Source organism: Moschus berezovskii, chromosome 1, assembly GCF_049115385.1.
Source record: "Moschus berezovskii isolate FMDL1 chromosome 1, NW_MosBer_1.0, whole genome shotgun sequence".
Classification (NCBI taxonomy): domain Eukaryota; kingdom Metazoa; phylum Chordata; class Mammalia; order Artiodactyla; family Moschidae; genus Moschus; species Moschus berezovskii.
The window spans coordinates 10,204,092-10,222,269 of NC_142460.1; the positions used below are offsets into that span (position 1 = coordinate 10,204,092).

General features: G+C 44.1%; 1 protein-coding gene across 1 annotated transcript; it reads right to left on the bottom strand.

Moving 5' to 3' along the window:
- Positions 1 to 238: 238 nt before the first annotated feature.
- Positions 239 to 18,157, bottom strand: LOC148778661 (uncharacterized). Its single transcript, XM_088829036.1, has 6 exons — positions 17,362 to 18,157; positions 16,097 to 16,146; positions 15,218 to 15,283; positions 2,426 to 2,461; positions 2,195 to 2,328; positions 239 to 305 (listed from the first exon to the last, which is right to left on the bottom strand). The coding sequence occupies exons 1-6, from the start codon at positions 17,600 to 17,602 to the stop codon at positions 239 to 241; spliced, it is 594 nt and encodes a 197-aa protein (XP_088685162.1). The 5' UTR covers positions 17,603 to 18,157.
- Positions 18,158 to 18,178: the final 21 nt, after the last annotated feature.

Consider the following 18,178-nt stretch of genomic DNA (forward strand, 5'->3'; position numbering starts at 1 on the left):
GACAGATTCATGAATCTTCAGGCGTTCTAACATCTTCCCCACATTTAAGTCAAAATATCTTTATTTAATAAATACCATACTGTGTAAGGACTTGAAGCTAACGTCCTCTAAAGCAAGTTTGGCCTATTCCCTATAAAGCTCTTCCTGTGCATTTTAAACGTCTATTTCTTCTTGGAGATGCCTCTCATCAAATCCTTATTCACTTTTATTTTCAAATAAAAGAAAGGAGAAGTCCGTGTTACCACTGGTCCTGGAGGGCCTGGGTCACCTGGAGTTCCAGCAAATCCAGGAAGTCCAGCATTACCCTGAAAATGACCAAATCAAAGGAGCAAGCGCCCCCCTTGAACACGACTTGATTAGGACCAATAGACCCACTTTGAGACTCCAAGTTGTCCTTATATGCGAGGTCTAATGAGTCTATTGTGGACCAGTCAGTGGAGTGAGACTCAGGGACTTGGGGGAGGCATCTCTGCGAGAACCGCTTGAGTCCCCACCATGCATACTTAACCACAGTCAGCGTGTGCATTCACAGAAATACTTCCAAACAGAGCCTTAAAGTACGTCTCAGTCCTCAGCTGAGACTCGTCACATCATTAAAAGAATGTAGGAAACGAGTATTGAGGGTCAGGCATCAAGAGAAAGGAAAAGCTCCTACTAGCTTCTGACTTTTACTGTCTCAGAAGAAGTCTATGCTGTCCATGGACTCACTGCTTATCTTACAGGTATTTGAACTGATACTGAATTATCTGCGTGTAACTGACACTTTATCTCTTTAAATTTTAAACAGTGGAGAGAAGTTTAACTGAGCAAGGTAATATTAGCCAGTGTAGTCAAGGCCACGGTCCTTCCAGTAGTCATGTACAGATGTGAGAGCAGGACCATGAAGAAGTCAGAGCACTGAAGAATTAATGCTTTCGATTGAACTGTGGTGCTGGAGAAGACTCCTGAGAGTCCCCTGGACAGCAAGAAGATCAAACCAGCCAATCTTAAAGGAAATCAACCCTGAATATTCATAGGAGGGACTGATGCTGAAGTTTGAAGCTCCAGTCCTTTGGCCACCTGATGCAAACAGCTGACTCATTGGAAAAAACCCTGATGCTGGAAAAGATTGAAGGCAGAAGGAGAAGAAGGCAACAGAGGATGAGATGGTTGAGTAGCATCACCAATTCAATGGACAAGAACTTGGGCAAACTCCAGGAGATGGTGAGGGACAGGGAAGCCTGGAGTGCTGCAGTCCACGTGGTTGTGAAGAGTCAAACATGACTTGGTGACTGAACAACAACAATATTAGCCAACAGCAAGTCAGGTTAGACATAGATCAGATTTTTCTTTATGTCCTTGCCAGTGTATGAAAATGCCAATCATCGGGTGCCCAGACAATACACAGTCTCTTTCCAGTCTTCTTTTCTACACTGAACCCTAGTCCATGTTCTTTTCCTAAAAGACCTTACTCTCTAATGTGAAAGTCTTAGCCACTCAGTCATGTCTGACTCTTTACGACTCCATGGACTGTACCCTGTCAGGCTCTTCCGTCCCTGGAATTCCCCAGGCAAGAATACTAGAGTGGGTAGCCATTCCCTTCTGCAGGAGATCTTCCCAACCCAAGGATCAATCTCCAAGGATCTGTCTCCCACATGGCAGGCAGATTCTTTACCATCTGCGCCACCAGGGAAGCCCCTATCCATCAGCTAAGCACTACCAAGGTGTGGGGTATACACCAATTGCTTTTTCCAAGAAGGGCTGCCAGTGACTGTGGATCTTCAAGACTGAATCTTCCAAACCTGAAGATTTTAATGGTTTTCATGGTAGACTCCCTAAAGTACAGAGGAAACATGCCTCCAAGTCCACCAAGATGGCGGCCACATTCTTGAGAGTCTAGTCCTAGGAAACCTAAAAGAAAGTCAAGGCTTAGAAGAATCTTAAAGAAACAGTAATGTTTGTCCTACAGCTAAACCATCATTTTTCAAATAATGTCTAGATTGACCAAAGACAAGGGAACAACCTAAGCTGTTCGTTTAAAGGTTGATACTGCATAACTGAAACTCCAACTTGAATTTTCTGTGTTATGGTTTGCTGAGCTGCATTTGCATTCTGATGACAAATGATATTTTATTAATTAAGTGGGGAGTGACCAAGAAAGGTGTAGAATATTCTGAGGAGGACATGGCCTTCCTGCTAAAAAAAATCCATTAACCCAGTAGAAATGGAGTCCTGTGAGTCACAATGTGGCCTCTGCAGATACGGGACAATTCCTTTGGTTCTCACCCTCTTCCCTCTGATTCCCTTTGCCCCCTTCTCTCCTCGGTGGCCTGTGTCACCATCTTCTCCCTTAATAGAATCAAAACAGAACTATGAGTGTAAAGAAAAATAAAGGACAAACAAAGGACACACGCTGCATACCAGGGCCAAAAAGATATCTTCTTACCTGTGCACCAAGGTAGCCAGGAAATCCAAGTTCACCCTAGTGTGAGAAACGAGATAAGGGCTGTGTTTAGTGTCATATGATTAAGGCTTTCTTGGACATTCCTTGAGAGGAAAAGAAGGAACTGCAACTTCAAGGAAACAGACTCAGAAACCAGTGCCAGAAAAAACAACCATCACAAAGGCTGTTATCTTCCGCTGCTCCCAAGTGGCCATATTTCCCTTCTACAATTCAATGCAAAACAATGTGAGCATGATTTTTACAAATTCTTCCTCCTTCCTTGATATATTGTGTAACAAAACTTTCTCCTCGTGCATTTTTATCTATCAGTTTAAGTAACCAGAGGTATGATCCCATGGAAACCAAGGGAAGGGCCACTAAATTGCTGCAGGGAAGTAGGTGATCACTGTCAGACCAAAGACATACTGCTACCAAGCAAGCATTCCATCAATGAGTATGTATTTAGCACCTACTGTCTGCCAGACATGTCTCTAGGCATTGGGAATTCCATGGTAAGCAGAACAAAGATCCTGCCATCAAGGAACTTACCTGCTAGTGAGCGAGGGATATACACTCTGCAAGGGTGAGATCAATGTTATTCCAGAATAAAAAGGATTAAGGAATAGACAATGACACGCAGGGGTGAGGAGTGTAACTATTTTATATAGGGTGTCAGGCAAAACCATTTTGGAGAGGGGGCATTTGGGTAAAGAATTCTTCCATAATTCTTCCAGTAAGAATTATGGAAACAAGCCGAACAGATGTGCCAAAGAACAGCATCCAGGTAGAGGAAGGAGTATGTGAAAACCATAAACAAGACTATGAAGAGGTGCCACGTCTCAGGAACAGTGAAACAGAACGAGGGGATGTGGAGGGTGGGTTACAGAGAGCCTTGTAGGTCACGGAACAGTGCGGTTAACTCTGAGAGCCATCAGGAGCCACAGCCGGGCTTTGAGTGAAGAAGTGATTTTAAACATGGCCCCGGTTCCTTCAAGCAGAGCTAACCAGGAAATCAGGAGCAGGGAGAACAGTCAGGTGGCGATGGCCGTCATTAACGTAGCACAGCATGCTGGCTTAGCCCAGCGGGCAGCACTGGCCCTGGTGAGAAGGGATGAAATCTCTTCCCATGTATGTATTTTGAAGATAGACTCACCCTCATTTGCTGATAGGTTAAATGCAGGCAGGGAGAAAAGGAGACTTATTAAAGATGAAACAAGCATCTGTCTCGAGTAACTGGCAGGATGCAGTCTCTACTTCCCATGCTGGGGAAGGCAGGGTGAAGGTCAGGTGAATCAGTTTTGACTGCCTGCATGTTTGATGGTACTAAAGGATTGAGAGAGAGAACTTTGGCCCGGAGTCTGGGGCCTTTTCAGGAGGAGGTGAACATTCTCCTCACGCTTTCCTTAAGCCCTGTGCAACAATGTATCCAACCCGAGAAGTGGCCTTTCTTTAGGTCTGGAGTTGATAATTACAGAGTGAGACAGTGTCTTCCTCACAGAAATGCTTTCCTTAGACTCTATGTTAACCATCAGGAAGCAACAGTCAGAACTGGGCGTGGAAAACAGACTGGTTCCAAACAGGAAAAGGAGTGCGTCAAGGCTGTATATTTCACCCTGCTTATTTAACTTATATGGAGAGTACATCATGAGAAACGCAGGGCTGGAAGAACCACAAGCTGGAATCAAGATTTCTGGGAGAAATATCAATAACCTCAGATATGCAAATGACACCACCCTTATGGGACAGTGAAGAGGAACTCAAAAGCCTCTTGATGAAAGTGAAAGAGGAGAGTGAAAAGGTTGGCTTGAAGCTCAACATTCAGAAAACAAAGATCACGGCATCTGGTCCCATCACTTCATGGGAAATAGATGGAAAAACAGTGGAAACAGTGTCAGACTTTATTTTGGGGGGCTCCAAAATCACTGCAGATGCTGATTGCAGCCATGAAATTAAAAGACGCTTGCTCCTTGGAAGGAAAGTTATGACCAACCTTGATAGTATATTAAAAAGCAGAGACATTACTTTGCCAACCAAGGTCCGTCTAGTCAAGGCAATGGTTTTTCCCATGGTCATGTATGGATGTGAGAGCTGGACTGTGAAGAAAGCTGATCGCCAAAGAATTGATGCTTTTGAACTGTGGTGTTGGAGAAGACTCTTGAGAGTCCCTTGGACTGCAAGGAGATCCAACCAGTCCATTCTAAAGGAGATCAATCCTGGGTGTTCATTGGAGGGACTGATGCTAAAGCTGAAACTGCAATACTTTGGCCACCTCATGCGACGAGTTGACTCACTGGAAAAGACTCTGATGCTGGGAAGGGTTGGGGGCGGGAGGAGAAGGGGACGACCGAGAATGAGATGGCTGGATGGCATCACTGACTCTGTGGACATGAGTTTGAGTGTACTCCTGGAGTTGGTGATGGACAGGGAGGCCTGGCGTGCTGTGATTCATGGGGTCACAGAGAGTCAGACATGACTGAGCGACTGAACTGAACTGAACTGAACTGAAGGGGAAGTGTGCATGGAAAGCACTTAGCATGATGCTAAGCACAGGGAAAGTGCTTGAAACGTGCCATTATTCTGCTTCTGGCAGTGGCTGTACTACTGGTGCTGTTGGCAGGGGAGTTCTGGTGGCAATGGTGATGATGGTGGTGGTGATGACGGTGGTGGAGATGATGGTGTTCATGGTGATAGTGGTAGTGATGGTGATGGTGTTGGTGGTGGTCGTGGTGGTGATGGTGTTGATGGTGGTGGTGGTGGTGATGGTGGTGATGGTGATGGTGGTGATGGTGATGGTGGTGGTGGTGATGGTGGTGGTGGTGGTGGTTATGGTGGTGGTGATGGTGGTGATGGTGGTGATGGTGTTGATGGTGGTGATGGTGGTAGTGGTGGTGATGGTGGTGGTGGTGATGGTGGTTGTGATGGTGTTGGTGGTGATGGTGATGGTGGTGGTGATGGTGGTGGTGATGGTGTTGGTGGTGGTGATGGTGTTGGTGTTGGTGGTGGTGGTGATGTTGGTGGTGGTGACGGTGCTGATGGTGCTGATGGTGGTGGCGGTGGTGATGGCGGTGGTGATGGTGGTGATGATGGTGTTGGTGGTGGTGATGATGGTGGTGGTGGTGGTGGTGGTGGTTATGGTGGTGATGATGGTGATGGTGGTGATGGTGGTGGTGATGGTGGTGGTGGTTATGGTGGTGGTGGTGGTGGTGATGGTGGTGATGATGGTGTTGGTGGTGGTGATGATGGTGGTGGTGGTGGTGATGGTGTTGGTGATCATGGTGGTGGTGGTGGCAGTGGTGATGGTGTTGGTGGTGATAGTGGTGGTGGTGGTGGTGATGGTGATTATGGTGGTGGTGATGGTGTTGGTGGTGATGGTGGTGGTGGTGGTGGTGGTAGTGGTGGTGATAGTGGTTGTGATGGTGATGGTGGTGGTGATGGTGTTGGTGGTGGTGGTGGGGATGATGGTGGTGATGGTGGTGGTGATGGTGATGGTGGTGGTGGTGGTGGTGGTGATGGTGGTGGTGGTGGTGATGGTGGTGGTGATGGTGATGGTGGTGGTGGTGGTGGTGATTATGGTGGTGGTGATGGTAGTGGTGATGGTGGTGGTGGTGATGGTGGTGATGATGGTGGTGATGGTGGTGGTGATGATGGTGGTGATGGTGGTGGTGATGGTGGTGGTGGTGGTGATGGTGATGGTGGTGATGATGGTGGTGATGGTGGTGATGATGGTGGTGATGGTGGTGGTGATGATGGTGGTGATGGTGATGGTGGTGGTGGTGGTGATGGTGATGGTGGTGATGATGGTGGTGATGGTGGTGATGATGGTGGTGATGGTGGTGGTGATGGTGATGGTGGTGGTGATGGTGGTGGTGATGATTGTGGTGATGGTGGTGGTGGTGTGATGGTGGTGGTGATTGTGGTGGTGATGGTGGTGATGGTGGTGGTGTAGGTGGTGGTGGTGGTGATTGTGATGGTGATGGTGGTGGTGATGATGTTGGTGGTGATGGTGGTGGTGGTGACGTTGGTGATGGTGGTGGTGGTGATGATGTTGGTGGTGGTATGGTGGTGGTAATGATGATGGTGGTGGTGATGGTGGTGGTGTGGTGTTGGTGTTGATGAGGTGGTGATGGTGGTGGTGGTTATGGTGGTGGTGGTTGTTATGGTGGTGGTGGTGGTGGTGGTGGTGCTGGTGATGATGGTGGTGATGATGTTGGTGGTGATGGTGGTGGTGGTGATGGTGGTGGTTGACGTTGGTGATGGTGGTGGTGGTGATGATGGTGGTGGTCGTGATGGTGGTGGTGATGGTGGTGATGGTGGTGGTGGTGGTGGTGGTGGTGGTGATTTTGGTGATTGTGCTGATGGTGTTGGTGGTGATGGTGGTGGTGATGGTGATGGTGTTGGTGTTGGTGGTGGCGTTGGTGGTGGTGATGGTTGTGATAGTGATGGTGGTGGTGGTGGTTTTGGTGATGGTGGTGATGGTGGTGGCGGTGATGATGGTGATGGTGGTGGTGATGGTCGTGATAGTGATGGTGGTGGTGATGTTGGTGGTGGTGGTGGTTTTGGTGATGGTGGTGATGGTGTTGGTTGTGATGGTTGTGATGGTGGTGGTCGAGGTGCCGTTGACTCATGGTCGTAGTGGTTATGGTGATGCTTGTCATGGTGACAGCGCAGAGGACAGTGGAAGTGATGATGGTGGAATTCCACACGGAGGCGATGGCGATGGCAATTATGAAAATGTTGATGATTCTACTGGGATCTACACTGTGTATTTAGACAGTGAGAAACTTGCAATAAAATTCAATTCAGAACCTTCTGTCTATTCTTTGCTGAATGGACAAACACTGTACCCAAATCAACTGAAAAGATTTTTTTTAATTTTAAGCCACAAAAGTTGTGGCAATGACCTAAGGGGGAAAGTTTGAAATTTTAGAAAAGAAAGAAAAAGAATGTAAAAAAAAATTGCCAGAAATAAATTACTGGGAGGAGCACGGGAAGATGGCGGAGGAATAGGACAGGGCGACCACTTTCTCCCCCACAAAATCAGCAAAAGAACATTTGAACGCTGAGTAAATCCCACAAAACAACTTCTGAATACTGGCAGAGGACATCAGGCACTCAGAAAAGCAGCCCATAGTCGTCAAAAGGAGGTAGGAAATAGTATAAAAGATAAAAAGAGAGACAAAAGAGGGAGGAACGGAGTTCCATCCCGGGAAGGGAGGCTTAAACAAAAGAGAGAGAGAGAAGTTTCCAAACACCTGGAAACACTGGCGAGTGGAACCACAGAGGGCCGCATAATTGGGAGACAAAAGACATAAATAATTAAAACTCACAGACTAAGTGCCCAGAGGAAACTCTCAGCGGAGAAGCGGCGCAGACGCCCGCGCCCCCCACTAGCAGGCGGGGGCTGGGCAGGGAGGCGCAGGCCGCAGCGCTTAGAGGCAGAACCGGGCTTGAACACCCCAGGGCAAACTGAGGGCGCCAACTTAAAATAGCGAGCAGAGGCTGTAGCTAAAAGGCGCAAAGGCTAGGAAAAGACTGCGAAAAGCCCCAACCCAGGACTCCGCCAGCCCCGCCCACAGAACAGGGCGCTGAGCTGAGCGAGCCGGCAGGCGGCCCATCCCCCAGCCCCCGCCAACGCGGGTGGGTAGGGCAGCCAGCGCCGGGGCAGGGGCAGCTGCGGCCTGGAGAGGCTTCCCATGCCAAGCTGCAGGCAGGCTCCCTTGCTGGCCAGGACTTCTTGGGTTCCGGCCGGTCAATATCCGCCTGAGAAAGTGCGCCAGTTGTACTCCCAGAAAACTGAGCAGCAGGGACCGGGAAGGCGATAAGTCGCAGCAACCGCGCTCACCAAACGCCTGGTCATCTGAGCTGCTCGGACCGGGGAAGGCACAAAACGCAGGCCCAACCAAGTCTGCGCCTTTGTGGAGTACGTGAGGACCTGAACCTGAGCCGCTCAGACCTGGGAAGTGCATGCAACCCAGCGCCAGCAATGGACAGCTCCCAGCAGAGCAACCTAGAGCCTAAGCAGCATAAACAGGGAAAGCACACACGCCTCGAGCAGGACCATTCCCAGTGTAGCTGAGACACTGCAAGCACTCCCCACAGACGCCAGGGATATTTGTTAGCTGCATTCCTCCCTCCCCATAGCACGACTGAACAGGTGAGCCAGGAAAAAAAAAATGTCCACCACCGCATCCTGGTGTCAGGATGGGAATTAGACACTGAGGAAACCAGAAAACAGAAGAGCTTTTTCAACAGGAGGAACTGCCTTGGAAGTAACAGAGGGAGAAGCCTTGAGCCTCCTGCAAGAATAAGACTGAAAACCAGAGGCAGAGGCTTAAGTCCAAATCCTGAGATCTCCTGTTCCAGAGAACATTAATTGATAGGTACTCATCAAATGCCTCCATACATACACTGAAACCAGGCACTACCCAAGGGTCAACAAGTTTCAGTGAAAGACATACTACACAAACTATCCAGCAACACAGGAGAATAGCACTGAGCTTCAATATACAGGCTGCCCAAAGCCATTCCAAACCCACTGACATCTCAAACTCATTACCGGACACTTCATTGCACTCCAGAGAGAAGAAATCCAGCTCTACCCACCAGAACATCGACACAAGCTTCCCTAACCAGGGAACCTTGACAAGTCACCCATCCAACCCCACACACAACGAGGTAACTACATAATAAAGAGAACTCCACAAACTGCCAGAAGACGGAAAGGCCACCCCGAACACAGCAATATAAGCAAGATGAAGAGGCAGGGAAATACCCAGCAAGTAAAGGAACAGGATAAATGCCCACCAACACAAACAAAAGAGGAAGATATTGGGAACCTACCCGATAAAGAATTTCGAATTTTAATTGTGAAAATGATTCAAAATCTGGAAAGCAAAATGGAGTTACAGATAAATAAACTGGAGAAAAGGATCAAGAAGATGCAAGAAATGTTTAATAAGGAATTAGAGGAAATAAAAAAGAGTCAATATACAATGAATAATGCAATAGATGAGATCAGAAACCCTCTCGAGGGAACAAACAGTAGAATAACGGAGGCAGAAGACAGGATAAGTGAGCTAGAAGATAGAATTGTAGAAATAAATGAAACAGAGACAGAAAAAGAAAAAAGAATTAAAAGAAATGAGGACAATATTAGAGACATATGGGACAATATTAAACTCCCCAACATTCGAATCATAGGAGTTCCAGAAGAAGAAGACAAAAAGAAAGACCATGAGAGAATACTTGAGGAGATAATAGTTGAAAATTTCCCTAAAATGGGGAAGGAAATAATCACCCAAGTCCAAGAAGCAGAGAGTCCCTAACAGGATAAACCCAAGGCGAAATACTCCAAGGCACATATTAATCAAATTAACAAAGATCAAACACAAAGAACAAATATTAAAAGCAGCAAGGGAAAAACAACAAATAACACACAAGGGGATAACAGCTGGTCTTTCAGCAGAAACTCTTCAGGCCAGGAGGGAATGGCAAGACATACTTAAAGTGATGAAAGAAAATAACCTACAGCCCAGATTACTGTACCCAGCAAGGATCTCATTCAAATATGAAGGAGAAATCAAAAGCTTTACAGACAAGCAAAAGCTGAGAGAATTCAGCATCACCAAACCAGCTCTCCAACAAATACTAAAGGATCTTCTCTAGACAGGAAACACAGAAAGGGTATATAAACTCGAACCCAAAACAATAAAGAAAATGGCTACGGGATCATGCTTATCAATAATCACCTTAAACGTAAATGGGTTGAATGCCCCAACCAAAAGAAAAAAACTGGCTGAATGGATACAAAAACAAGACCCCCATATATGTTGTCTACAAGAGACCCACCTCAAAACGAGGGACACATGCAGACTGAAAGTGAAGGGATGGAAAAAGATATTCCACGCAAATAGAGACCAAAAGAAAGCAAGAGTAGCAATACTCATATCAGATACAATAGACTTTAAAACAAAGGCTGTGAAAAGAGACAAAGAAGGAAACTACATAATGATCAAAGGATCAATCCAAGAAGAAGATATAACAATTATAAATATTTATGCACCCAACATAGGAGCACCGCAATACGTAAGACAATTACTAACAAGTATGAAAGGGGAAATTAACAATAACACAATAATAGTGGGAGACTTTAATACCCCACTTACACCTATGGATAGATCAACTAAACAGAAAATTAACAAGGAAACACAAACTTAAAATGATACAATATATCCATTAGACCTTATAGATCTCTATAGGACATTTCACCCCAAAACAATGAATTTCACCTTTTTTTCAAGTGCACACGAAATCTTTTCCAGGATAGATCACCTGGGCCATAAATCTAGCCTTGGTAAATTCAGAAAAACTGAAATCATTCCAAGCATCTTTTCTGACCACAATGCAGTAAGATTAGATCTCAATTACAGGAGAAAAACTATCAAAAATGCCAACATATGGAGGCTGAACAACACGCTCCTGAATAATGAACAAATCATAGAAGAAATCAAAACATGCATAGAAATGAATGAAAATGACAACAAAACAACCCAAAACCTCTGGGACACTGTAAAAGCAGTGCTAAGGGGGAAATTCATAGAAATACAGGCACACCTCAAGAAACAAGAAAAAAGTTAACTAAATAACCTAACTCTACATCTAAAGAAACTAGAAAAGGAAGAAGTGAAGAACCCCAGAGTTAGTAGAAGGAAAGAAATCGTAAAAATTAGGGCAGAGATAAATGCAAAAGAAACAAAAGAGACCATAGCAAAAATCAACAAAGCCAAAAGCTGGTTCTTTGAGAAGGTAAATAAAATTGACAAACCACTAGCCAGACTCATCAAGAAACAAAGGGAGAAGAACCAAATCAATAAAATTAGAAATGAAAATGGAGCGATCACAACCAACAACACAGAAATACAAAGGATTATTAGAGAATACTAACAGCAATTATATGGCAATAAAATGAATAACCTGGAAGAAATGGACAAATTCCCAGAAAAGTACAACTTTCCAAAACTGAACCAGGAAGAAATAGAAAATCTGAACAGACCCATCACAAGCACAGAACTAGAGACTGTAATCAGAAATCTTCCAGCAAACAAAAGCCCAGGTCCAGACGGCTTCACAGCCGAATTCTACCAAAAATTTAGAGAAGAGCCAACACCTATTCTACTCAAACTCTTCCAGAAAATTGCTGAGGAAGGGAAACTTCCAAACTCATTCTATGAGGCCACCATCACCCTAATCCCAAAACCTGGTAAAGATCCCACAAAAAAAGAAAACTACAGGCCAATATCACTGATGAAGATAGATACAAAAATCCTTAACAAAATCCTAGCAATCAGAATCCAACAACACATTAAGAAGATCATACATCATGACCAAGTGGGCTTTATCCCAGGAATGCAAGGATTCTTCATTATCTGCAAATCAATCAACGTAATACACCACATTAACAAACTGAAAGATAAAAATCATATGATTATCTCAATAGATGCAGAGAAAGCCTTTGATAAAATACAACATGCATTTATGATAAAAACCCTCCAGAAAGTGGGAATAGAGGGGACATATCTCAACATAATAAAAGCTATATATGACAAACCCACAGCAAACATTATCCTCAATGGTGAAAAACTGAAAGCATTTCCCCTAAAGTCAGGAACAAGACAAGGGTGCCCACTCTCACAACTACTATTCAACATAGTTCTGGAAGTTTTGGCTACAGCAATCAGAGCAGAAAAAGACATAAAAGGAATGCAAATTGGAAAAGAAGAAGTAAAACTTTCACTATTCACTGATGACATGATCCTCTACAGGGAAAACCCTAAAGACTCTACCAGAAAACTACTAGAGCTATTCAATGAATACAGTAAAGTTGCAGGATATAAAATCAACACACAGAAATCCCTTGCATTCCTATACACTAATAATGAGAAAATAGAAAGAGAAATTAAGGACACTATTCCATTCACTGTTGCAATGAAAAGAATTAAATACTTAGGAATATATCTACCTAAGGAAACAAAAGACTTGTACATAGAAAACTATAAAACACTAGTGAAAGTAATCAAAGAGAACACTAATAGATGGAGAAATATACCATTTTCGTGGATTGGAAGAATAAATATTGTAAAAATGAGTATACTACCCAAAGTAATTTATACATTCAATGCAATCCCTATCAAGCTACCAATGATATTTTTCACAGAACTAGAACAAATAATCTCACAATTTGTATGGAAATACAAAAAACCTTGAATAGCCAAAGCAATCTTGAAGAAAAAGAATGGAACTGGAGGAATTAACCTGTTTAGGACTTCAGGCTCTACTACAAAGCCACAGTCATCAAGACAGTATGGTACAGGCATAAAGACACAAATATAGATCAATGGAACAAAATAGAAAGCCCAGAGATAAATCCACGCACCTATGGACACCTTATCTTTGACAAAGGAGGCAAGAATATAAAATGGAGAAAAGACAGTCTCTTTAACAAGTGGTGCTGGGAAAACTGGTCAGTCACTTGTAAAAGAATGAAACTAGAACATTTCCTAGCACCATACACCAAAATAAACTCAAAATGGATTAGAGAGCTAAATGTAAGACCAGATTCTATAAAACTCCTAGAGGAGAACGTAGGCAAAACACTCTCCGACATAAATCACAGCAGGATCCTCCAAGACCCACCTCCCAGAATATTGGAAATAAAAGCAAAAATAAACAAATGGGACCTAATTAAAATCAAAAGCTTCTGCACAGCAAAGGAAACTATAAGCAAGGTGAAAAGACAGCCTTCAGAATGGGAAAAAATAATAGCAAATGAAGCAACTGATAAAGGATTAATCTCCAAAATATACAAGCAGCTCCTGCAGCTCAATTCTAGAAAAATAAATGACCCAATCAAAAAATGGGCCAAAGAACTAAACAGACATTTCTCCAAAGAAGACATAAAGATGGCTAACAAACACATGAAAAAATGCTCAACACCCCTCATAATCAGAGAAATGCAAATCAAAACCACAATGAGATACCATTTCACACCTGTCAGAATGGCTGCTATCCAAAAGTCTACATGCAATAAATGCTGGAGAGGATGTGGAGAGAAGGGAACCCTCTTACACTGTTGGTGGGAATGCAAACTAGTACAGCCACTATGGAGAACAGTGTGGAGATTCCTCAAAAAACTGGAAATAGAACTGCCATATGATCCAGTGATCGCACTCCTGGGCATACACACCGAGGAAACCAGAATTGAAAGAGACACATGTACTCCAATGTTCATCGCAGCACTGTTTATAATAGCCAGGACATGGAAGCAACCTAGATGTCCATCTGCAGACGAATGGATAAGAAAGCTTTGGTACATATACACAATGGAGTATTTTTCAGCCATTAAAAAGAATGTATTTGAATCAGTTCTAATGAGGTGGATGAAACTGGAGCCTATTATACAGAGTGAAGTAAGCCAGAAAGAAGAACATCAATACAGTATACTAACGCATATATATGGAATTTAGAAAGATGGTAACCTTTGGGAGAGGGTGAAGGTGGGATGATTGGGGAGAACGGCATTGTAGCATGTATATTATCATATGTGAAATGAATCACTAGTCCAGGTTCGACACATGATACAGGATGCTTGGGGCTGGTGCACGGGGATGACCTGGAGGGAGGATATGGGGATGACCTGGAGGGAGGTGGGAGGGGGGTTCAAGAAAGGGAACACATGTACACCCGGGGCGGATTCGTGTCAATGTATGGAAAACCAACCAATATATTAATGTAAGGTAATTTGCCTCCAATAAAATAAATTTTAAAAAAAAGAAAGAAATTACTGAAGGGGGAACAGGATGCGAATGAGGCTCAGTTGCTTTAGTCCAGCTTCGCTCAAGAACATCCAAAGCCTTCAGCATCTGTAACCCCAGAGGCCCAAACTGTATGTTTTGGAGATGTCCCCTCTGAGGGGACACCTTCAAGAAAGGCACTGCTCTCCAGCGTGGCCTGTTCCAGGGAGAGGCAAGCATTATTTCTTCAAGTCAAGATAGTCTAATCCACAGGGTTAACTTTATCATCTGTCTTGAGCGTAGACACATTTGATAGTAATCCTATTTTTTTCCCCTTTCCATATTTAAGTTTAAGCTTCTTAGGCCTGTTTTTGTTTCTTCTGCTTGCTAAAAAAAAAAAAAAAAAAATGTAAGTTCAATGCTGAGGGAAAAACAGCAGCAGGTCCTTCCTACTGTAATGAAAGAAATCTCAGAAATATGAGTTGGAAAGACAGCATTACTCTGTAATAGTGAGGCAGTAAACTGGAAATGGTCATGAAATAACTAACTTGCTCTCACCTTCAGAGTAATGACTAAGGTGTAAAGGCACAGCACTACAGATCATCTTTGGTCTCCAAAAATGATGCCAGGCTCTGAATAATCAAACCCAGACCTTTAAAAGTTTGCAATTCTGATTGGCTGTCTTACTTACTTTTCCGGGAAAAAAAATGTTTCATTGAACATCTTTGTATTCTCAAAGACTCAAACACTTGTAAAACATCTTTGTCAAACAGAAGAGTCTTTTTGGAACCTCCCTCTCCAACAATAAATCCCAAGATATCTTTGGAGTCTTTAGTGACATAAGGAGTCTGGGAATCTTTGAACTATGGAGATTTACAACAGCTCTACTGATGATTCATGTCATATTTGTAACCCCAAGTCTTCATCAAGAGTGTTAGAATTTTGTGTGGAGCAAGAACAAATGACGTGAAATTCTACCAGGAGTCCGTAGAGAAACTAGACTTACAGGTCGCCCTCTTGGTTCTTGTAGACCTAGCAGTCCTCTTTCTCCTACATCGCCAAGCTCTCCCTTCTATAATAAAAGGCAAACATGAAGTTAATTTTCTAAGATCAATCAATTTTATGCCATTTTCCTTAGAGATTTTACATTCCTTTTAAGTCCTCGTGACATCATCCTGCAATCTAAGGTCAAATCTTCCTCTGCTGCTGCTGCTAAGTCACTTCAGTCATGTCCGACTCTGTGTGACCCCATAGATGGAAGCCCACCAGGCTCCCCCGTCCCTGGGATTCTCCTGGCAAGAACACTGGAGTGGGTTGCCATTTCCTTCTCGAATGTGCGAAAGTGAAAAGTGAAAGTGAAGTCGCTCAGTCGTGTCTGACCCTTAGCGACCCCACGGACTGCAGCCTACCAGGCTCCTCCGTCCATGGGATTTTCTAGGCAAGAGTACTGGAGTGGGGTGCCATTCATTGCCTTCTCCGAATCTTCCTCTAGACTTTGCGAAATACAAATAACTTTATTACAGTTATGATTTTGGTATTGAAAATCAACAAACCAGGTATGCAGCATCAGTTACAGAATTTTATATTACTACAGCCTTTTCTAGGTGTTAGAATGTGAATGTACACTGGTGGTGCGTCTGTATGTTTATCTAATTATCGATGTGTCCGTGTCTACTGATGCATGTGACCATCTATCCATCCATCATTCTATATGGCTGTCTGAGCATCTTTCCTTCTCGGTCTCCATCTGTCTGACTATGAGGTAATGAAGAGTCAGTGTCATCACCAAGCACGTCAGACTCTCACACTGGAAATGATCGTGTAAGGAGATATTCACACGAAAGAATCCAGGTACACAAGGAAGAGTGTGCTTTCTAACACTTACCTTCATTCCCTTTGGTCCATCTTTTCCTTTTGAACCATTACAGGATTCCCCTGTAATAAGACCACAGCCCAAATCAGCTCTGATGTTTGATACAATTAATGTTATCCTCCAAAGAACATAACATGCACATTTAACCTCTGAGCAGGGGACTGAGGTGAGGGAGCAGGGTGATCTACGCAAGACGCCACATACTCCAGATACCAAGATCTGGAGGACTCACCTGACTACTAGAGAAAAACACCACCTGGTTAAGAAATCGGGACATCAACTGTCTGAACTTTAACCCACTCCAAACGGGAAATAGGATCAAGTGAGAACGAAAATGATACAGTAGGACTTGACCTTTCCCAACCAAGAAAAAGCTGGCATAGGCCATTTTGAATCTCCAGATACTTTAATCCCTGGCTCAAATGGTGCTGCTTGGGTTTTTTAAGCTGTTCTCAAATGCTCCTTCCACAGGAGGCCACTTCTGATCACCTGCTTCAAGATGATCTGACCCTTCTATGAACCACGGGACAGCAAGTGGAGGAGGCACTGAACAGGCACTAGAAAGACCCAAGTTGGGGGCCAGTTCAGCCACTTACCATTCATGTGAAAAACCATTAAATCCCTTGGAGCCTGTTTTCTCTTCTCTAAAAGTGGGGTGATTTTAAGTAATGTTTCCTTATATGTTTATGAGTAATAAATCAGCCATTTATGCCCCTTTGATAGTACTGTTTCCTGTACTACAGGGAAGTATGAGCTTGTGTTACACACCTTTGTGGCTCAAACTGAATCTACTTCATTACTGTATGCCCACAATCCTTAGAGTAGAAGGGGTACATAGCTGGTGGTCAGTGTCTATTTCCTCAAATTGACTATTTCTAGAAAGCCCTGACCCTACTCCAGTACTCTTGCCTGGAAAATCCCATGGACGGAGGAGCCTGCTGGGCTACAGTCCATGGGGTCGCTAAGAGTTGGACACGACTGAGCGACTTCATTTTCACTTGTCACTTTCATGCATTGGAGAAGGAAATGGCCCCCCGCTCCAGTGTTCTTGCCTGGAGAATCCAAGGGATGGGGGAGCCTGGTGGGCTGCCGTCTATGGGGTCGCACAGAGTCGGACATGACTGAAGTGACTTAGCAGCAGCAGCAGAAAGCCCTGATACCCACAGATCCCAGAACAAACAGTGTGTCTTGACATTATTTGTTCAGGGACATACAGGTTTATGAACTGGCCATGGGGAATGATCAGCTGTGTTGAGCCGTGAGTTTGTCAAACCTACCTGAGCACCCATTAAGCCTTTTTCTCCAAAACTTCCTGGTGGGCCTCGCCTTCCTCTTGGTCCCTGGTCCAGAGATGACACTAAAATTCAACCCATTTTTATAGTTGTTTATTTTCCATGTAACCACAGAATCACCTCGGATGCCCGTGGAAGCACAAACGAAGGGGCTCTGACCCATCGCAGTCGCACTCATCACACTGGAGTCCAGCAGCCACCACCCTCTGAAGCACCTACAGCTCATTCATTCCATACTCCCTCCGTCTAAGCAGCGTCTGTGTTCTTAACCACGTCTCCAGTTGAATCTAATGAACACCAACATTTAAAAATTGCTTTTTCCACTCAACTAAGTTTAAACCCTAAAAGGGAAATGAGAAGAGTGGCTGGGGATTTTGATCTCCTTTGAAAAATCAACTGTGTCCTTATCCACACAAGGGTTAAGGGCAAGCATTCGCATTCTGGTATTATCAAGAACCCAAACACATTTTAACTGGCTTAATCTCACTGGGCAATTGTTGGGGAGTTCTTCATTTTCTCTCCAATCTATTTGACTTCACTGATTTTTGACATTTTAATTTGTCTTCAGCATTTCTGAGAAATGCTTTTTCGTTAGAAGCATTGATCCTGGCTTCTATACTCCTGGGTGAGGTTTTGTAATCATCTGTTTAAACAGACCGTCATATCCACACCCCAGTGGGAAGGCAGGAATCAAGGGAGGTTTTCTGGATTATCTGACTCATGATCAGCCCCCCTTATGTTCAGCCATATAAGAAAGTGAACTTAAAGAGGAAGTCCAGAACATAATAGTGGCAGGGGAGGT